Source organism: Lynx canadensis, chromosome A2, assembly GCF_007474595.2.
Source record: "Lynx canadensis isolate LIC74 chromosome A2, mLynCan4.pri.v2, whole genome shotgun sequence".
NCBI lineage: Eukaryota > Metazoa > Chordata > Mammalia > Carnivora > Felidae > Lynx > Lynx canadensis.
This window is the reverse complement of record NC_044304.2, coordinates 81,070,183-81,093,424: the sequence shown is the minus strand read 5'-3', so window position 1 is coordinate 81,093,424 and position 23,242 is coordinate 81,070,183. Positions and strand designations below refer to the sequence as shown.

Here is a 23,242-nt window from a genome sequence, read left to right as displayed (position 1 = left end):
GTGTTTCAATATTACTGTTTTAAAAAACCTTAAACTTTGAGCTGCAGTATCAAAATAAAGCTATTATTCTGAGTATCATGTTGAGAATGTTAAGTATTATTTATTCATCTTTCAGACATTTCTGGCAGAAATTTTACCTTGAAATCAGTTCTGTTCTGAAAGTCCAGATGTTGTAGCAACTCTGATGGTTTTCCTCATTTTTCTTTATTTTTTTAATTAAAAAAATTTTTTTAATGTTTATTTACTTTTGAGAGCATGAGTGTGCATACGAGAGCAGTGGAGAGGCAGAGAGAGAGAGGGAGACAGAGGATCCAAAGTGGGCTCTGGGCTCACAGCAGAGAGCTTGAACTCAGGGACTGTGGGATTGTGACCTAAGGCTGAAGTCAGTTGCTTAATAGACTGAGCCACCCATGTGGCCCATCCTCATTTTTCTTTTAAATTTCATTTTAAAGTGTACAGTGAAACTAATAATACATTCTTAGTATTCTGAGATCTTATTAAGTTAAAGAAATTTTCGTTTTAACAAACGGTTTTATTCTGCTTATTAAAGAGTAAGGAAAGGGCCTTAAGCACTAAAAATATGCTTAATGAAATAAGTTAGAGAAAGATAAATATATGATTTCGCTCATATGTGGAATTTAAGAAACAGAACAGATGAACATAGGGGAAGGGAAGGAAAAAATAAGATAAAAACAGAGAGGGAGACAAACTATAAGAGACTCTTAAATACAGAGAACAAACTGAGGTTGCTGGAAGTGTGTTGGGTGGGAAGATTGGCTAAATGGGCAATGGTTATTAAGGAGGGCACTGGTTGGGATGAACACTGGATGTTATATGTAAGTGATGAATTAATAAATTCTATTCCTGAAATCATTATAACACTTTATGTTAACTAAGTTGGATTTAAATTTAAAAAAGAAAAATAAATTAAAAATAAAAATAAAAAAATAAAAATATGCTTAAAATAGTAGTCACATTTTTAATGTATCAAGTAGCTCATTATTTAAGGATTAAGTAGGTATTTGTGCTAAACAACAAAGGATTCATCTTGTTTTGTAATAACACTTTAAAAAAATTTTTTTTAATGTTTATTTTTAAGAGAGAGAGAGAGAGAGAAAGAGGGAGAAAGAGTGAGGGGCAGGAGGGGCAGAGAGAGAGGGAGACATAGAATCTGAAGCAGACTCCAGGCTCTGAGCTGTCAGCACAGAGCCTGACGCGAGACTCGAACTCACGAACCGTGAGATCATGACCTGAGCTGAAGTCAGACACTTAACCGCCTGAGCCATCCAGGCTTCCTGTAATAACACTTTTTTATTTAATTTTCTTAAAATTAGATTGGTCTCAGCTCTGAATGATTTCAACTACATCTCTGATAGGCGCTAGCTTTTCATTTCTACTGCTACTTCTTACACTTGCATTGTCAAGTACTTTTGTGAACTTTGATGGCATATAACTTTGTTGAAGAGAAGTCAGTCACCTTTGCTTCATAATTGCAAAACATTTTCATTTTTGGATTCATAAACACTAACTAGAATGTTTAATTTGATGCATTTAAAAATTTTTACATCATTTGTTTTTTGCAGCCACTTTTATTTGCATACCTTCTGTTGCAGGGAGTATGGCCGGAGTCGCAAAAGATGAGTCTGCAAACAAAGTGTAGTTAAGTGAAGGTCCTCATACTCTAGTGGGAATGAGGCCCTGACTCCAGAATGAAGCTTCTTTTTATTAGGATAATTGCTAAAGGCTATGTGCATAAAGTCAGCCAAGCAAGTGTGTTAATCAATCTAATGGTTTAGCTTTTCAAGGTTGAATTTTGAGTTAACTGGTTTCTATATCACTAGGAAGGGTCAGGTGTGAAGGAGGATCCGGCCTTTGACAATGTTAATGGCTCTAGGCGTTCCTTATGAGCCTCAGCAGTGTTCAGCTGTGTAAACATGTCCTAAGGCCTTGCACCTTCTCCAGCCCTTCCCTTTTGAAGTCTTTTCCTTTGATGCTTCTCTCCTGCATCTCCCACATCTCCCCCTTTTCTTTCATTTGGCAAAGCTGGAAAGCAAAGACAGAGGCTCTTGCAAAGAGCCTATTCGCCGCTTCGTTGCTGTCCTCTTCTCCAGACTAGGTATATGCAAAGTAATAAGACAAAGATTAATATAAAAATACCAATCGCAGAAAAGCTTAAGGGTTTTATATAATTCATTGGATTCAATACCGAAATTCTATTAGTTATCTCAGATAGAGAAGGAGCACCAGAAATCATCTCAAGTTTATTTTTGAATGTTTCATAAATGTCCTTTTGTAATTGAGCTATATCAGCAGAGGTATTGCCTTGATTAAGAAGGTGTCGACGGGGGCGCCTGGGTGGCGCAGTCGGTTAAGCGTCCGACTTCAGCCAGGTCACGATCTCGCGGTCCGGGAGTTCGAGCCCCGCGTCAGGCTCTGGGCTGATGGCTCAGAGCCTGGAGCCTGTTTCCGATTCTGTGTCTCCCTCTCTCTCTGCCCCTCCCCCGTTCATGCTCTGTCTCTCTCTGTCCCAAAAATAAATAAACGTTGAAAAAAAAAAAAAAATGAAAAAAAAAAAAAAAAAAAAAGGTGTCGACGCACCAGGTCCCATGATATCTTAGATTGATTATATACATGGGGGTGACACAAAAGGTGGTTATGTTCCAATCACACTGAAGCTTTATCTGTTGTTGTAAACTAATCAATTGATCTCCTAGAAAAAGAACAGCTTGTTGCAAGTCAGATAATTGGCTCTCTATTCGGCTATCGATCATCCGTTGGCTGTTCGACAGCCTTTCTGAATCTTGATGTCAGTTTTGTACAAAGTGGGTGGTTTGTACAGTATGATGTAGCACAAAACCGGCTGTTGCTGCTGTAGCTGTAATAGCTATAATCCCAAGTACAGCAGTTACCAGTAAAGCTACAAACCGTAGGCTGCGGTGTAAGACATGTTTCAATATTTCATCTATGAGTAACATTTCAGGGGAGTGTTGCCAAAGCTGATCCATGATTACAGGCATCCAAACCCCATTATGTGCCTTAAGGTTATATAAGCTTTGTTTTTCCTGGTTAAAAGAAATAGTAAAATTAAGACAAGTATCAAAAGAACAATTATGGCAAGTAAGAAGATTGTTATCAGGGTCCCAATGAGGCATGCCTAATATAAACAGAGAAGGAAGTCTGACACATGCTTGGATTTTATGAGTCTCATTTAATCTAAAAGAGATGGAGAATTTATTTGAAATATTCATTAAGTGGCCTTTCCAAGTGGCCATGCCTAATAATCTAGTACCAGTTTTCCAAAGTTCTGAATGAACTGGCCCATCAGGTAAATGTGGGCTGGGGGGAGCCATCCCTCCTTCATGCCATATAGTGGGTTCAGATGTTACATCTGAAATGATGTCGTCTTGATATCGATGCCATCGGAGCTCTCTTTTGGAGTATTTGGTCCAAACAGAGCCTACAGAGGCCCAATTCATGATGCTTCCTTTGGAAGTATTAAGAAGAACTCTATTAATCTCTCCTCTACAGAGCTCCCAATTAACCCATTCCTCAGGATTTATAATCTTTCTTAATTGACATCGAGGCAATTTAGGAGGGTGATCCTATGTAATTCTTTGACTTCTCATGGAGACTCCCTGTAATAAGTACAATATAGAGACATTAGTCCCATTGGGTATTTTTGTTATCCATGCCTGTGAACGAACTGTAACACAGTGTTCACCTGTTCCAAAGCATATAGGTGGCCCATCTGCACCTACAGAATATTCAGGGATTATTTTCCTTCTTCTTCTGGTTTAAATGGGCCTCTATTATCATAAGGTCCAGGCAACCAGACTGAATGATTTACATAAACTGGGAAAGAGGGATCATCCCATGTAATTAATCTATTAAGAGGTGGATTTAGAATATAAGCCCAATATGTGTGATTCTCTTTAGTGCTCACGATTAGGGTAAGAACCGACATCATGGCAATGAACAGAGTAGTAGAAGCTTAGGTGTTCCTGTTTTTTGGAGGATCTGTTCTGCTTCTAGAGTCATCTTCTTCATCTGACCCCATGTCGGAGGTTTGGCTTTGTTTTGTTTTGTTTTTGTAATCTCTTGCTCCAGGTCAAGTGGTCGAAAATTGTCAACTCTTTTTCTATTCACCCATCTGTTCATATCGTGGTTTCAATTGCCGGGCTGGGAACCAGATAGCCCCGTCATCTGTGGATATAAGAGCAAATCCTTGACCTCACAATTTAACATACCCAGGGCACCATTGGTTATTATCATTTTCCCAAAGTATTGGTTGTAAAAAGGGTCTGGTATTAGAGACTGTGTGATGTTTTTCAGCTGCAGTGAGCTTTTGTTCACCTCTTAAATCCAAAAAATTAAGTGTAAATAATGCTTTCATTAATTGATTCTTTGGATTCAAGGTCATATCCCCAAGTTTTTGTTTTTGTGACATGGTTTTTAATGTATGATTAGTATGTTCAATAATAGCTTGATCTTGTAGATTGTAAAGGAATGCCTGTAGTATGATAAATCCCCCATTTTTGGCAAAATATGAGAAAAGTGTGAGAAGTATAAGCGGGGCCATTGTCAGTTTTAAGATTCTGGGGGAGTCCCATTGTGGCAAATGCTTCTAAAAGGTGCTGAATAACACGGGCTGTTTTTCCTCCTGACAAAGGTGTAGTTCATACAAAACCAGAATATGTATCTACTGATACACGTACATATGCAAGGCGACCAAATTGCAGAACATAAGTAACATCCATTTGTCATAAATCATTAGGTTGTTGACCTCTGAGATTAACCCCCTGAGAGTATGGAGGAATGACATTAGGCCCACAAGTGGGGCAGTGTGTGATAATTTCTCTAGCTTAAGGGAAATAGAAAAGTGTTTACTTAAGCCTTTAGCATTAAGATGAGTCAGATTGTGAAAATCTTGTGTTATAATAATAGGAGCTGCCAATAAGGAATCCGCTGTAGCATTTCCTTCTGTCAAGGGGTCAGGGAGGCCAGAATGAGATCGTTTGTGAGTAATGTATATAGGATGGGATTGGTGTTGGAGACAATATTGTATTCAAAAAAATAAGACCATTCTGAGCCATCTGAATAAATATTAATGGTTTCCAAATTTTCAATCATTTGTTTAGAATAGGCTGAATCTGTTAAGATATTGATGGAGGAGGATACATCCTTAAGTAATACAAATATGGCAAAGAGTAGAGTTCAGCCTTTTGTACTGAAGCATATGGGGATTTTACATATTTAGAAGTAGGACCATAATATGCAGAATAACTGGATTTGTTGGCATCTATAAAATAATTAGGTCCATTTACAGGTACTGATTGTACAATTCGAGGCATGATAAAGGAGGTGGTTTTGATAAATTCAGTTAATTTGGATTTAGGATAATGGTTGTCTATGTGACCTATATAATCTGCAACTCCCAAGTTGCCATGAAATGCATTGCTGATATGCCATGGATATTTGTGCATGAGACAGAGAGGTACTATAATTGTCTCAGGGTCTTGGGCTGTTATTTCCTTAAGTTTCTCCCATCCCTTAAAAACTAACATTCCTATTTTGTCTAAATATGTAGATAATTTTTTAAAGGCTTTGGTGGAAAGAAATACCCATTCTGTGATTCCATTAGCCTGCCAAAGTACTCCCATAGGAGAATGAGGTGATGGTAAAATTAACAAGGAAACAGGTAGTGAGGGGTCAATTCGAGTAAGCCGACTGGAAGCAATTTTTTGTTCGATCCATTGTAATTCTTGGGATGCTTCCGGAGTTAATTTTCTAGGGCTATTTAAATTGGAATCCCCTTTATGTACATCAAAAAGATGAGTCAGTTGATAAGTAGGTATACCTAGAGTAGGACGTAACCAGTTAATGTCTCCTAATAACTTCTGGAAATCATTCAAAGTATGCAAGATATCTCTATGAACTTGAACATTTTGAGGCATTATTGAATTTTGTACTAATTTTTGACCTAAATAGAACAAGGGATCTTCAAATTGAATTCTGTCTTCTGAAATAATGAGGCCATATTTTGAGAGGGTTGCCTGAGCTGCTAAAAAGAGTGCATGTCAATCATGTCGTTAGGGTAAAGCTAAAAGGATGTCATCCATGTAATGGATGATCTTAGCATGAGGAAACTGAGATCATAAATATCGGAGAGGTTCTGCAACAAAAAGCTGACAAAGAGTAGGACTATTTAACATTCCTTGAGTTAAAACTTTTCACTGAAATCTGTTTATGGGCTCCTCATGATTAATTACAGGAACGGAGAACGCAAATCTCTCCAAATCTTTAGGGTTTAAGGGAATGGAGAAAAAACAATCCTTAAGATCAATAATTATAATTTTCCAATCTTGAGGGATAGCAGCAGGTTGTACTCGGAAGGCCAGGCTGTAGAACCCCCATAGGTTGTAGGATTTTATTTAGGGCTCAGAGATCAGTCAGCATTCTCCATTTTCCAGATTTCTTTTTTATGACAAAAACCAGAGATTTCTGGAGACTAATTTAAGGTTCAGTAGGTCCCGCTTCTTATTGTTCAGAAACTAAAGATTTTAAAGCTGCCGGTTTTTCTTGAGAAAGCGGCCACTGCTCTATCCATATGGGCTCATCATTAAGCCATTTAAAGGCAGCGCATATTTTTGTTCTTTGGAAGTGGCCACTAAGATAAATTTGGATATCCTAGCCTTGTGGCTTTGTGTTTGGGAAAATATCGAGGGGTGTTTTAATGCCTTGTTGATTTTTATCTAATCCCTTCAGTGGGTCATATCCCATGGCACATATTATATTTTTATTTTGAGTAGATATAGACGGGATATTAATATATGCACCCCATTGTTGAAGTAAATCTCTACCCCACAGATTAATGGCAATGTTAGCCACATAGGGTTTAAGAGTTACTATCTGATCCTCAGGTCCTTCACATCTCATAATCTGTTGACTTCTTTTTATTCCAAGAAGCCAAGCCCTGTAAAAATTACAGGTATGTTCTTAACAGGCCAAGATGAAGGCCAAAACTTTTCAGATACGATGGTAACCTCAGCTCCAGTGTCTACTAATCCTATAAAAGATTTATTATTAATTTTAAGATGTATTTTGGGACAAGGATCTTTCAAAAAAGTTTGCCAATATAATTGTTTTCCAGTATTGCCAAAACCTCCAGTTCTGATAACAGGATTGCTGTGGCCCTCTGTGTAAGGAAGAATAAGTAATTGAGCAATTTTATCTCCTGGTTGAATAGTATAAGGGTTATTGGCTGATATCATAACTTGAATGTCATTTTCATAATCATAGTCAATAACACCAGGATGCATATGAATACCTTTAAGCGTAAGACTATTCCATTCAAAAATAAGGCCTATTGTGCCTTTTTCTAAAGGCCCATATTTAGTAATTAGTGTCTTAGCTTTTTACCTCATTAGATATCCAATGAATTTATCTCAATTTATCATGCAAACAAAACTTAAATGTTTTAGGTTACCAAAGACTCTGAAAGCTATCTTAACAATTACCCATGAAAACTATGAGGCAAACAAAGTTAACCATTACTTTAAGTCATTCTTTTGTTAACAGATTGGAACAGAGATAACATGAGTTTATTTGACCTTTAATAAACCTTAGTAGAATAAAGTTTTATATTTAAAGTTGGTAATTTGAAAGACAAATCCAACAAATATAAATTAGTTTAAATATTAAATATGTTTTATTTACCATTTAAATCCTGGGAAGTTTGTTATAACCTTAGGATGTTATTATAAAGCATATCGTAAATAGGATTGTAAATTATTATAAATCTTAAAATTTTATTTATTTAAGTAACGTGTCAATAAAAGATCCTAAAGGCGAATGTATAGCATTATATAGTTGTTAGCAAAACTTAGTTCCTTTAATATTGAGAAGTTTTACCTAAGCAATCAAAGACTTGATAAAGATGAAACCTAAAGCTTTGGTGTTTTTGGCAAAGAGAAAAGAAAAAACCTTTGTTTACATTGTCTTATCAAGAGCAGAACAGTCAAAGAAAGCTGTTTTTTGAACAGAGAGAAAAGCAGAATTTTAACCTTACACCAGTATATTTTAAAAATTCCATTTATCTCAACCTTGGTAGAATAAAGTTAAAAGACATGTCTATCTTAATATTTTATCTGTGTTTTCTTAAAAGTTTATCATTGTTAATTTTTTCCCGTGGAACCAGTGAGGAAATTTAAAGTTTAAGGAAGTGTTTTCTTTGACTTTTGACAGCATACATCTTCCTGAAGGCAGACAGAGGCGCAGAGGGCAAAGAAAAGAGTTCACATGGTTCTAAAGTCTGTCAGCTCAGATAGACGAGCAGATACCGATTTTTGTTTTGTTTTGTATTATTTGTTTGGTTTGTTTTTGTTTTCCTTTAGTGGAATTAGGCAGTCTATGTTGGGCCAGAGAAGACAGGAAAGTTCCCCGAAACAAAAGGAGTTTTGGCAGCTGCTTGGGAATATTCCTTAAAATCTCTATCCTGAGGTAGACTAGCCATAGACAATTGGCTCTAATCATCACTTGTGGGTGGCAGTGGAGGCCATTCTGGTCAAGTATTTTCCTCAGGTGCTATATAGCTTTGATTCCTTTGGAAGAAGATTCATCCTCAAAACTATCAGATGTAAAATCCAATTCATCTCCTTCTTCTTGATGAGTTTTTAATTTAGATGAAATTATATTTTGTTCTGAGTCAGACTGTAACGGCTGTAAAGCCATCTCAAAGAGCATAAAAGACCAAACTTTTAAAGAAATGATATCTCCATTTTGATGAGCATGTGTAAGAGTTTTCATAATTAATCTCCATTGTTTAAGGTTTAAAAGATTTTTTCCAGAAGGATTAAACCAATAGCAGTGTTTTTTAACCAAGTACCAGAGCTCATCAAAAGTTCCCCTTTTCACTTTTACTCCTGAACTTCGCAATAAAGTACGAAGTATGTTAGAGTAAGCTTCATAATCCTGAGACTGGGAGTTTCCCATACTTCACTATCCCAAAGCGGGGACTTACCTGTCCTACCGCTCCGCTTTGGTCCCCTGTGACTGTAAACCGAAGTAGTCCAAGACTGTTTGCTGCACTGAATCCTGCCGACTCCACCAATTGTTCCAGAGTCGCAAAAGATGAGTCTGCAAAGTGCAGTTAGTGAAGGTCCTCATACTCTAGTCAGAATGAGGCCCTGACTCCAGAATGAAGCTTCTTTTTATTAGGATAATTGCTAAAGGCTATGTGCATAAAGTCAGCCAAGCAAGTGTGTTAATCAATCTAATGGTTTAGCTTTTCAAGGTTGAATTTCGAGTTAACTGGTTTCTATATCACTAGGAAGGGTCAGGTGTGAAGGAGGATCCGGCCTTTGACAATGTTAATGGCTCTAGGCGTTCCTTATGAGCCTCAGCAGTGTTCAGCTGTGTAAACATGTCCTAAGGCCTTGCACCTTCTCCAGCCCTTCCCTTTTGAAGTCTTTTCCTTTGATGCTTCTCTCCTGCATCTCCCACAACCTTCCTTTAGTATCTGTTCACATGTGAACCATTTCAAATAAATTTAATTGTACAAATGTCATAAAAGATTAAAGAATCCTATCATATGTCCTTTTAGCAAAATGATATGGTTTGGGTTCTTATTGTAAAAGATACACAATGAAATCTTCATGTTGAATGACTAATTGGATGAGAATATTCATAGTTTCTTTTATATTGTTCACTCATCAGTGCTTGAGTTTTAGAATGTGCATTTAGAATATTGTCTTCTGAAAACTCAGTATCGTATACTTTCAGTTTCATAATCAAAATTAGAAGCTATATGACACAAACAAATGGAAAGATATTCCATGCTCACGGATTGGAAAAATTAATATTGTTAAAGTATCCTTACTACCCAAGCAATCTACAGATTCAATCCAATCCCTGCCAAAATGCCAATAGCATGTCACAGAACTAGATCAAATAATCCTAAGATTTGTATGGAACCATGAAAGACCCTGAATAGCCAAAGCAGTCTTAGGAAAGAAGAATGAGGTGTCACAATCCCAGATTTCAAAATATACTACAAAGCTATAGTAATCAAAACAGTATGGTAGTGGCACAAAAATAGATGCATAGATCAGTGGAACAGGGTAGTGAGCCCAGAAATAAACCCACACCTATATAGGCAATTAATTGGTGACAAAGGAGACAAGAATATGCAATGGAGAAAAAACATTTTTTTTTCAATAAATGGTGCTGGGAAAACTGGACAACTACTTGGCAAAAGAATGAAAGTGGACTACTTTCTTACATCATACACAAAAACAAACTCAAAATGGATTAAAGACCTAAATATGAGACCTAAAACCATAAAACTCCTAGAAGGAAACATAGGAAGTAATCTCTTGGGCATCAGCCCTAGCAATATATTTATGGATATGTCTCCTCAGGAAAGGGAAGCAAAAGCAAAAAACAAAACAAAAACAAAAAACTCAGAATTACAAAATGAAAAAGTTTTACACAGCAAAGAAAATTATGAACAAAATATTTTTTTTTAGAATGCAAAGTATTTTGTTTTTGAACTTCTAAATTTGAAAACAAAACAGCCTAGGTTAAATAATGCAGTTTTCCAAAGCTGAATATGCTCATTTGGAGCTCAGTTTTTCTGGCTTGCAGTAAGAAAATAACTTCCTAAAATTCCTATGCAGGAACACTACTGTTTGATTATCTGTGATTGGATGAACTGACCAATCTCAGTTGGTAACATCCCTTTTTTTCCCCCTTGATAAAGGTTTAAAAAATTCTAGAACAGACATATTTTTCTAGTCTTATACAGACAATCTCATTCTAAATGTCTCCTAAGAGGCATATACCATATACAGGAATCCATTTTTGTCCTTCTCACTTTCATATACTTGAGAAATCGGTGTGGACACACTCACTGTGCTGTGTCCATTCACTAACAGGAAGAAGACTTGATTAGTGTTCAGCTGTAAGCACCTTCTAATTATCTTGATGGGCTCACCCACGTTGACATGATCAGACACAAGAAACTTGGTTTTGTCCAGGACAGAAAGTTCAGGAGGTTGCTTCTCACCCTTGTTACCGTTCTAGTGAATGGGAGAAGATATTTGTGATGATATATATGATAAGGGGTTAATATCCAAAATATACAGAGAACTTAGCACAACTTAACACCTAAAAACCAGAAAATCCATTGGAAAAATGGGCAGTAGACCTGAATAGACATTTTTCCAAATAAAACACATAGATAGCCAACAGATAAACGGAAAGGTGCTCAACATCACTAATTATCAGGGAAATGCAAATCAAAACCATAATGAGGTATCACCTCACACTAGTCAGAATGGCTAGTATCAAAAAAGATAAGAAATAACAAGTGGTGAGGATGTGGAAAAAATGAAGCCCTCATGTGCTTGGGAATGTACATTGGTGCACCACTGTAAAAAACAGTATGGAGGTTCCTTGAAAAATTAAAAATAGAAATATCATATGATACAGTAATTGCATTACTGGGTATTTACCCAAAGAAAACAAAAACACTAATTTAGAAAGATTGCAACATTATTTACAATAGCCAAGATATGGAAGCAACCCAAGTGTCCATCAGTACATGCATGAATAAATAAGATGTGGTGTGTGTGTACATATACACACATGTACATGCTCACACACGCATGCACATACAGGAATATTACTCAGACATAAAAAAGAGTGAGATCCTGCAATTTGTGATAACATGGATGGACTTAGAGGGTGTTACGCTGCAAAGTAAGTCAGAGAAAAGACAAATACCATATGACTGCACTCATGTGGAATTTAAGAAACAAAACAAACAAGCCGAGGAAAACAAAACAAAAAAGCAGAGAGAGGGAGACAAAGAAAGAAATAGACTCTTAACTATAGAGAACAAACTGATGGTTACCAGAAGGGAGGTCAGTGGGGGATAGAGGAAATAGATGATAGGGATTACACTTACCATGATGAGCACTGAATTGTTGAATTACTATACTATACATCTGGAACTAATATAACACTATATGTTAACTATACTGGAATTAAGATTCATAACTTAATAAAAAGTATAATACCATTAAAAAATTGATGGTGACTTCTGTAGGCACTGTTCAAGTATAAAGATACTCAAAATAATCACAATTAAGAGTCTGCAGATTTAATTTTTTTTAAATCAGAAGCTACTGTGCTGCTGTCAGTTTCTTTGCATTTCTCTCTCTTTTTTTCTTTTGGCATTTATCTTTTGATTCATTTGATAATACTAAGATATCTTTTTTGTCACTTTTCTTCCTCCTGCCATTGTGGCATAAAACAAAAAATAGTTTCTCAACTTTGGCACTATTGATATTTTAGGCCAGATAATTTCCTGTTATCATGGGCTGAACTGTGCCCTGTAGCATGTTTAGAAGCATCCCTGGCCTCTACCTACTAAATGCAAATAGCACACATTATGACAATGAAAAGTATCTCTGGACATTGTCAAATGTTCTCTGGGGGACAAAATCATGTTTAGTTGAGAACTACCATTCTAGGCAAGTCCTTCAATTCTTCTGTTGCCTTATCATGGGCAACTTAGGCTGTTGCCCTAAGTGTGACTATATCCTTCTTCAAAAGACTCCAGCCATAGAGTGTGGGTTTTGAAATCATACAGAGCTTGATTCTGTTAATTTATATTTTGTTGTTTTCTAACTGTCCTGTACCTTTCTGATTCTTGGATTTCTTCCTCTGTAAATGGGAAAAAATATAACACTTATTTCTGAGTTGGAAGATTAAAATCATAGATCATATAAAGTAGTTACATTGTATTTGGTACAAAGAAAATGCCAAGTAGTGATAACTATTGTTATTAAAAATGATAAGTATTAATAATGGTGAACAATAACAGTAATTATTATCATCTTCTTCATCATTTATGTTTAGTTAGCCAGTTATGGTGATCTTATATTCCCAAATGCTTCTTCAGTGAAGTTACTGGAACACGCAAATATCTCTTCTTATTCTCTAATGAGTACAGATGACTTATTTAACCCCTTTAATAGCAGTTGACTCTCTTTCCTAGTTGATGTTATTATTCCAAACAGTGCATTTCTGTTTTATTCCTGGTTCCTTTTTCTGCTTTATTATTATTTAAGAAGAAATGTATAAAATGTTGGAAATGTTTTTATGAGTCTCAATCAAATTTATTTTCTCCTCTATATTTTTGTATTTGTCTTTCAGAGTCAAAAATTACATGTTCAAACAAAAGGAGGCAAAGTGATCTGTCTGGGAACAGTTTATGGAAATATAAATATTCATGCATCAGATAAAAGTGTAAGATTGAAACTTTTTTTTTTTTAGCAATTACAGTTTTGTATCCAATTGGCTCACACAACTTGTAGGTAGGTTCTACAAACTTCGTGGCATAACATTCCCTCTTTTGAATGCATTTTAGTTCATTAGTAAATTAAAATTTGAAATTTAACTGATCAAGTATTATACAACTTAAATTTTAGCTTGTGACTTAATACTTTTGACAGTTCTTTAGTTCTTTATTTGGAATCAATAACATCTTTAAATAATAAATGTTTAATCCAAGTTCTAAAGGGATGTTTATGAACATGGATTAAAATCGATCATTAAGTTATACTGCCATGATCAGGATTAATTTTTTTTTGTGTTAGATTTATTTGAGCATTTTTCTAAGACCTGTTTACTTTTCCTTTAGACTAGTAAAGGTTGAATTTCAAAACAACTTTCTTCAGCATTTTCCACAAGATGGCACCATTAGATAGCATTACTGTTCTCCAAAAGCTTTTATTACCTATAGGGATTTTTTGGTTGTTCTAAAATAGCTTGTATTTTTAAGTTAACTTTTGTTGCTTTCTGTGATTTTGCCTACTATTAAGAATATAGGGGCGCCTGGGTGGCGCAGTCGGTTAAGCGTCCGACTTCAGCCAGGTCACGATCTCGCGGTCCGTGAGTTCGAGCCCCGTGTCAGGCTCTGGGCTGATGGCTCAGAGCCTGGAGCCTGTTTCCCATTCTGTGTCTCCCTCTCTCTCTGCTCCTCCCCCGTTCATGCTCTGTCTCTCTCTGTCCCAAAAATAAATAAACGTTGAAAAAAAAATTTTTTTAAAAGAATATAGATGTAATTTTGAAATATAAATTATCACAGTTTTCTTAACATTATGGATAATGTTTTAAATCTTTGAGAAAGATCTTGGTCACCTTTTATTTTACACTTACACAATTTGCGAGAATCTTTCTTTGTAAATTTAAATTCTCTACTCAGCTTTTTTCTGAGATAATTGGTGAGGACAAGTTATAATATATCTTGTAGGTAAATTATTGTTGGCATAATTAAACAATGTAGATTTTAACAGTAACTGTTTCTACTATCACTTTTATTTTCCATCACCTGTGTCTTAGAACCTTCAGGACATTGTTTAAACCCAAACATTTGAATTTATCCTTTAAATTAAACTAGGAAAGTATTGAAAGATACTGCCTGGCCTTACGTGGCAGCTTTTTTGAGATGGCATTTAGTTTCACCCCTTGGATTGCTGTGGGCTTGGAAGTGCAAAAGCGAAATTGTACCAACTTTGCAGCTCCTTTAAATCTGTCCTTTAAATGATGGCTTATGTGAATTGAAATGATTTAAGTTACCAGAATATTACATATTGGTATTCAAATAAAGGTATCAAAGAAAAATTAAAATCATTTCTTAATTATTAGCTGCTGTTCCCACTCATTAGTTATTTATTTGTTCCAACTTTCATGGTTTATTAAATATTCATTTATTCCTACTTTGTATTATACTATTTTGTTTCTTGCCTGATTGAGTTTTGTGTTGTGTTAATGTAGATATTTTCTTTATATTGTGTATAGTGTTCATATTTAAAGTATATTTCTAAGTTTATGGGTTTTTATATAAAATAAATGCTTATATATTTACTCTTAATATATAACTTTCACAGAGATGTGCTATAGATATTTGAAAGGCAGCATAGTGAATTGGTTAATAGAACAGAATTGAGAACCAGACTACTTGGGTTTAATTCCAGGCTCAGCCACTTACTAAGCTCTGTAACTTCAGACAAGTTACTTAACCTCTGTGTCTTGGTTTTCTGAAAAATGGAATAATAGTAATGGACTTAACTCAGAGGGTTATAATGAGGATTAAATCAGTTAATATAGATAAAGTACTTAAAACAATGTCTGGCACATAGTTATCTCTAATATGGTATTTACTATAATGATGATGGTAAAGGTAAGTGAAAACACAGGAAAGATGACTAGTCCTAGATCTACCAGTTAACTTTACGGAGTCTCGTTCCATTATTCATAAAATAGAGATGGTATTATTTGTTTTTCCTATTCACAAGATTGTGAGAATAAAATGAGTACTGTAAACACTTAACAGTATTTTTAATATGTTGTTTTAAATGGAGTGTCTATTTCTAAATAGTATCATTAATTTTAGTATCCTAAGTTTGGTACTGAGAAACTAGAAATACATTCCCTCTGATGGTTGGATGAATTCATGACATGGTGTCACTTGACCTCTCTTAGTCTGAGCTACAAAGCCACAGTACTTTCTTAAAGTTTGATTTTTATTATATATGTTGATTTATAATAACTAAACTTATGAAAAACTTTCCTTCTTGTATGGAAAAGAAAATTAATTTATAGCAATATAAATTAACTTTTGTTGCTTTCTGTGATTTTGCCTACTATTAAGAATATAGATGTAATTTTGAAATATAAATTATCACAGTTTTCTTAACATTATGGATAATGTTGGATCTACTTTTTGTTATTTCTTTAACAGCTGCTTCTGTTAATAAGCAAGCTATACAGTTTAATCCAAAGAGTCTGTTTGTTCCCTTAGCATTAAATAACTATAAATCAGAACCTCAACATTTTGCTATAAACTATGGTGTCCTATCTTTAATTGTTCTAGTTTGTATCTGATATAGTGCATCATATGTGGCCCTCAGTGAATTTTGAATTTCTTTGAAGTCAATTTTGTGGAATGATTTGTTAAAATAACTATATTATTGTAGTGGGGAAGGTGTGGTACTTTCACATGCTTTCATTTGCTTTGGTACAGCAGGGAGGATATTTTTCTAGTTTTCTACAAAATAAAATATTTAGAGTTTAATGAACAAAGTAAATCCTTGAGCATTTCCAAATACTCATAAGGAGTCTCATAAAGGCTTTATTTGGTTGTGGGGAGAGTCTAATCAAAAGTGCTCCTTTGCTAATTTAATTAAGTTTCAAATATTCTTTCAGTATTTATCTTTTGTTATTGCCTAAACCAGCCTCACCATCTATAAAAAGCTAGAGTGTTCCTCCTTGTCTGCTTTATGGAAATACTTGGAGAGTTTGAAGCCATGCATAAAGCAGCTTTTTATGAAGAAACTTTGTAGGTAAAGGACAGATTTTTTCAGGAATTTTACACCTATGCTATAACACTGAGGAATGTGAAATATCTATATTCTCGCAAATTTGAATGAATTGTAGGTAAAATATCTTTTTTTGACTGATTTATTGAAACTAGATTTAAAGTGAAAATTCCTATGAATCTATAATTAGCTTAAAAGAAACTGTAGATAAGAAGCAATCAGGTGCATATTATATACTTACTGAAAGTTAAAAAAGGAAGTTATATATCTCAAATCCAGAGGGTGAAGTAATTCTAATTTGCTTCCTGGTGGAACCTCTGAGTGCTTTTCTTTCTCTTTTTTGTACTTACAAATTTTAGTATTCTTGAAACTCAATTCTTCTTATATAATATTTCATTTTTATCAGTTTTTTGAAAAAACGTATATTAGGAGTGGATGACACTAGTGTGGTGATGATGTGTTGAAAATCGATCTTTCTTTAAACACCCCATTGTAATACTTGAATTTGATGCCAGGCAAAATTGTAGCATGCCTTCCTGGTGATTCTGTTTCTATGTCAACATAAAAGTAATTAACACTCAGACATAATTAATACTCACTTGACGCTTATAAAACATTTGTTTGAACTTTGATAGAGATGATTAGAAATTATTACTGTATATCTTCATTTTATATTGTGTTCGATATTTGAAACATAAATTCATACTAAATTTTGTTAGGGAAGCTTAGGGATAGATACAAAATTCTTTTCATTTTGTTTAATAGAAAGCTACTTTGTTATTAGATGTAAACTGGAAAAACTGTAGAATTGATAGTGTATTCACTAATTAACAGATGACATGAGAAAATCATGATAGTACAATAAAATCAGATAAAATATGTGCTAAAATTAAAAGCCTATTTATAATTTAAACAAATTTGAAATAGTTGGAATCTGATACAAAGGATCCAAAGGATATCTAGAGCAAACATCTTACTCAATGATGACGCTATATTGTAAGTTTTCCCTCTGAGAAGAGACATAAGTTTAGGATGCTTGCTATCTCCTTGCTTTTGTTCACTGTTGAGTTGGAGACCTGAGCCAGATAATTAGGCAGGAAAGAGCAGGAAAAATGCATTAATATAAGGATTGGAAAGGAAGTAAAGAAACTATCACTTGCAGATAATGTAAATATGCATGTAGAAAAATTTTCTTAAAAATTTATTAGAAAATTATTATTATTTTATTAGAATTAGAATTATTAGAATTAGTGAGTTTAGTGAAGTTGTTGGATTTAAGATCACATACAAAAGCCAATTAGGATAAAATGAAGTTTTAAAAAAAGATTTACTAATACACTTAGAAAATACCAAATAGGAATAAATTTAACAAAAGCTGAAGAACTCTACAAAGAAAATATAAAACATCATTAAGAGAAATTAAAGATCTAAATAAGTGAAGGAATTTAATGGGTCTATTCCACATTCCACAGAGAATACATTGTTGCTCACAATATTGTAATTAGAGCTAGAGAATCAACGTAAATAAAGTGATTGTGTACTGGGTAGTATCTTTTTATCTAGTTGCCCATTTAAATCTGAGGGTACCATTTTGACTTTTTACCAGTCTTTGTTTTATAATGAACTGATTTTGAGTTTTTCTTTTGATAGACTGTGACCATAGATAAACTGCAGGGAAGTACAGTTAATATATCTACTGAAGATGGTTTGCTGGAAGCCAAGTATCTTTATACAGAATCATCATTTCTGTCTTCTGCTGCTGGGATATTACATTAGGAAGTGTTCTGGTAAGATGACAAAGGCCTAATACATCTCAGACTCCATATAACATAAATTTTTAAGAGGTGACTCTTATTTCTCTTTAGTTGAAGAAGGATCTGCCATTAGGAAGCTGGCCTTCTAAATAATTAATGGCAAACTCATCATCTTTTTAAACAACATAAAATAAAATGACTCATAAACTATTATATTTTATTTTGGCAAGATATTGAATATTATGCTGTTATATTTGAAGGTAATAGTAATTCTGGTTTTTAATGCATTTCCTTTTGTTACTTATTTTTTCATTTATTTTTTGCTCAGCTGTGCCTTGAATAGTTCTAGTAATTTGTAACTCTTCATTTTTTAATAATGACTTTTATGTAGTATTGCATTTCTGGTAATGGCAGTGAAAAGTACTGTACTTAATATATTGAGTAGCTTTTAGTAGAAAAGCAGTTCTTTATCAAGTCAGATGTTGACTAACACCCGTGATTAGAACAGCACTGATCTTTGCAGTGCTTTTTACCATATTTACATTAAATCCATTAATGTTTAATTTCTTTTCTTTTCTTTTAACTTAGATAAAATTGAATTTGGTACAGTTTGCCATTAATAGCTTACATGAGAGTAAACAGAGGCGCTTTTTTTGAGGAAGTCCTCAAAAAAACTCTTAAGTCTCTTGATTATTGATTACTTAAAGTGCTGAAATGGAAACAGATTGCTAAGGATAAAATAATTTGTTCCTTAAGTTTTGTAAAGCCTTTTATATTACTGACCTTTAATATGAAGTCAGATACCTTTCCTTGCGTGGTTAAATCTGAGTCAGATCTGGATCTCTTGGGCTGTTGTCCTCAGGTTGGGTTTCTTGAAAGCAGGCACTGAGATGGAAATTCGAGTGCAGCACATTTACTAAGGAGGCGTCTTGGAACCAATGCTGTGCAAACGAAGGAAGCCCAATTTCTACTGGAGAAGTTGGACCTGATGCAGCCACAGCAGTCCCAAGGGGGAGCTCTAAAGCTGGGGTGGTCCTCAGAATTGTCTCAAGTTGAGGTGAGGGAAACTAGACCTTTAGATCCCCAATCATTAGATGCAAGATGCCCCAGGAAGGAGTATGATTTTGGGCTAAGATGGCTCTTTTCAGCTGAGATAATACCCTAAGAGGGCTGACACCTGAGGGCTGTCTGCCAGCAGTACTCCCATCAGCTAGGAAAATAAGCCCTCAGGTGTAACGGGTTCTGGATGACAAATCATAGCATTCATTGAAGTTATATTTATTGATTCATTCAGTACACATATTGACCACCTATTGTGTGCCATACTTTCAGACACCAAGGGTACATAGTTGGGCAGGAGATGATCCCTATCCTTAAAGAACTAGTGGTGTAATCAAAGGATTGAATGTCATCTTCTTTATTTGTAATACTGGTACATCAGTGAGAAGAAGTAAGGGAAGGGAAAATTTGATCCATTTGCCACTGTAGAAAAGCTTACATGTTATACAATCCTGCTTTCCTCCATCTGGTCCTTGGCCCACAATCTCCTTTGGTTTTTCAGTGATAGTAAGTATGTAAAAGAGAAAGAAATAAGAAAGAAACCCTCCTATTAGTCACACCAGTGTCTGCCTACTTTTTAATCACCTTTCAGACAAGCCTACGTTTCTTGCCTCTCTCATGCTACCCTTATTTCCATCCTTGTCCTAAAGGACATCCTTGTCAGTATGTGAATGTGCTACTGGAGTTTGGAGTTTGGAGGTGGGATGGGTATGGAAGAACAGGCAATGTTCTAGGCCTACATCCTAGTTGGTGAGAAGATCAGAGTCGTGGCTAGTGAAAGGAAGTCCCTATGTTCTAGCTACTAAGATTTTAGTAAGGAGGAATATCTTCTGAAGATCATCCCAAGCTGGAATTCTGAGTATATATTGCAGTGAATTCTTTGTTCTTCTCAATGGGGATGGTCATATAACACAAATTATATTTTGGCTATATTTAAACAAGCTGGCTTGGAAATCTTAAAACTTGTTTTTATGGGAAAATGTGTTGCTACTTCTAAATGTCTGGCTTACAGAAAACAAATTTGGGATTCATTCTAAGACCTGCCTATCTAGGATTTATTTAGTTTGGCTTCCTTTTCCTTTAACAAGGCTTAAACTGATTTTTTTTTTTTTTTAGATTTTTAGCAACCCAACATACAGATGTTATAAAAAAGCCGTTTTTACCACAAATACAATGTCAGTAGCTGTCTAGTTGTCTTTTTTGATAGATTTACCAAGAAATATTAGTTTGGAGGTCTTGGTGTCAGTGGGTGGGTGGATGGTTTGAAAGCAAATTGAAAAGAAACATGTATTGAGTGCCAAAGTGGACCAGCGCCTTTCACTTAATGGACATTTGGCTGTTTACAAATGAAAACAAAACTTAGAAATGTCTAATTGTTTTCTCTCCATTACAAGTTAATTAATGGAAGAGCAAGGATTTAATCCAGGTTTCTTGACCTTCTAGGAGATATTTGTAAACAGTGTTCAAACAAATCTGTGTAATAGCCATGGTGAACCCAAATGCCATCATTGCCCTGAGGGATTCCTGGCATGCTCTGGAGATGTTTCCTCTAGACAAACAGCACTACCACACAGATGGACTGTTTCAGCTATGATCTATATCGTAAACTCCAGTTTCAGTAACATTTGTGATGCCTTAAGACATCTGGAAAAAATGTGGATGTTCTGTACAATGTTTCGGTTCAACTTAGTCTCATGGAGATATTTAGGAATTCAGTTTATTCCATAAAAGTGCTCTCTTCAGTGTATGGTTTCTAAGGCTTCCATAAAGGAAGAGAGAGCATGAAATTTATTTCTTGTATATATTTTCTGTTTGTTCATATAACCTGATGGCAAACCAATACCCAACACAGTGTTAAGTACTTAGAGGATGCCCAGTAATGAGAAAAGGGATATTGAAAGCAGTAATATGTCTTTTCTGGCCTTGCAAATTGACTCCTAGATGTAGAGAAGAAGAAAAATCTATCCTAATGGTTTTCCAAATGGAATTATTAGGTATAGTTAACTATATATTCTAGATAAGAAAATGAGTAAGTTAATTGACTAATGATATTCACTATTTGTAAGGTTGGTTGAATCATATATATTAGGTATGTATGTCTTCTAATATAAAAGAAACTAGTTTATTCGTTGATTCAACAAATATTCCCTACTCTCTTGGCACTAGCAATCTAGGAGAATAAGCAGTTGGATAGTTTGTACTTAGGTATAAAATTTTGGGACAGTTTACTCTCTTGATTTCCTTCTAAATTATCAAAAACATTAGATACTATGTGAATTATGTTTTATTATATTCTGCTATTGAATGTTTATTATTTAAAAAGTCCTCTACATGTATGTATAAGATATAAACATATTTTTATATTTAGTATTCTACTAAATATGTTTTTAAAATATAAATATATATAATCTCCTGACTCTAAAGAGAAACAGAAACTTCCTTGAAATGGTTTGCTAGGGTTGGTTTTTATTTATAACACAATTTAAACGATTAATGAGAGTTTAATATGTAGGCATACTCAGGGCACCTGAGTGGTTCAGTTGGTTAGATGTCTGACTCTTAATTTCAGCTCAGGTCATGATCACACAGTTGGTGAGATTAAGCCCTGTGTTGGGCTCTGTGCTCAGCACAGAGCCTGCTTGAGATTCTCTCTCTCCCTGTCTCTCTGCCCCTCCCCTGCTCTTGGTCTCTCTCTCTCTCTCTCTCAATAAATAAACGAACACTAAAAATAAAATAAATATGTAGACAAACTCATGACAATTGTTTTAGCATTTTATATTTAACTTATGTTATTACTTGGAATAAGTTATCAGTGAATAAAAGTATACTTTAAATATTTAGCTTCCCCATGTAATTTAGGGTCTTATTTTAGGTTCTTTGGGAATATACATAGATAAATAAATTACTGAGCATTAGTTCTCTAATTTTCTCTCTACTCAACTACTTTGGATTTTAGAAACTCCCAGAAGTAAAAGTTCCATTAGCTATACAAGCACAGTTGATAACTTTGATATCACTCAGAATTTCATAAAGAAATGTCTGAATTTGCTTTAAGAAATGATTTTTAGTCACTGGTGAATTTATTAATCTGTCTTGTGAATTTAGAAAGACAGAAACAATACACAATTTCAAAAGACAAGCTTTTATTGGATAAAATAGAACTTTTCATGAAGTTCATGAACATGCTTTGTTTAAATTCTAGGATTTATTATTTAAAGTCTTTTGTAAAGTTTTGGTTTGATTTTCATTTTGACATATGACAATGTTATGTTAATGTTGACTCTGGACACTTAAAACTTTTTAATATAAATACTAGAAAGGAATTGCTTGCTTTGTGGTACAGACAGCATAAATTTTGGGGGGGATTTAGACAATGTGATACATGCTGTATTTGGACTCAGTTCCTTAGATGGACTTGACTCTCTCTGTAAAAGTGATGCTGCCATCTTCAGTGTGTGGTTTCCAAGCTTCCACGAAAGGAAGAGCGATTAGAGGTTCATGCAAAAAATTTCAGAAACCAAACCTAAAAGTATATATATTGCTTCTGCCATATGTTTTTAGCCAGAATATTTCATTTTATTTAATTAATTTATTTTTGTTATTTACTTTTATTGTTTAATTTACATCCAACTTAGCTAGCATATACTGCAATAATGATTTCAGGAGTCGAATCCAGTGATTCATCCCCTACGTATTAACACCCAGTGCTCATCCCGACAAGTGTCTTCCTTAATGTTCCTTGCCCATTTAGCCTTCTCCCCACCCACAACCCCTCCAGCAACCCTGTTTGTTCTCTATATTTAAGAGTTTCTTATGTTTTGTCCCCCTCCCTGTTTTTATATTTTTCCTGCTTCCCTTCACCTACGTTCATTTGTTTTGCATCCCGAATTCCACATATGAGTGAAGTCATATCATATTTGTCTTTCTCTAATTTTGCTTAGCATAACACCCTCTATTTCCATCCATGTTGTTGTAAATGGCAAGATTTCATTTTTTTTTGATTGCTGAGTAATACTCCATTGTGTGTGTGTGTGTGTGTGT

The 23,242-nt window shown here is 34.6% G+C and overlaps 1 protein-coding gene across 1 annotated transcript in view; it reads left to right on the top strand.

The window, feature by feature from the left end:
* Nucleotides 1–23,242, top strand: part of FAM185A (family with sequence similarity 185 member A) — a 76,559-nt gene that overhangs the window by 3,289 nt on the left and 50,028 nt on the right. Inside the window, 3 exon segments of the mRNA XM_030307815.1 lie at nucleotides 13,222–13,314; nucleotides 18,039–18,147; nucleotides 18,150–18,167. Of these exon segments, the coding sequence (XP_030163675.1) occupies nucleotides 13,222–13,314; nucleotides 18,039–18,147; nucleotides 18,150–18,167 (220 nt within the window).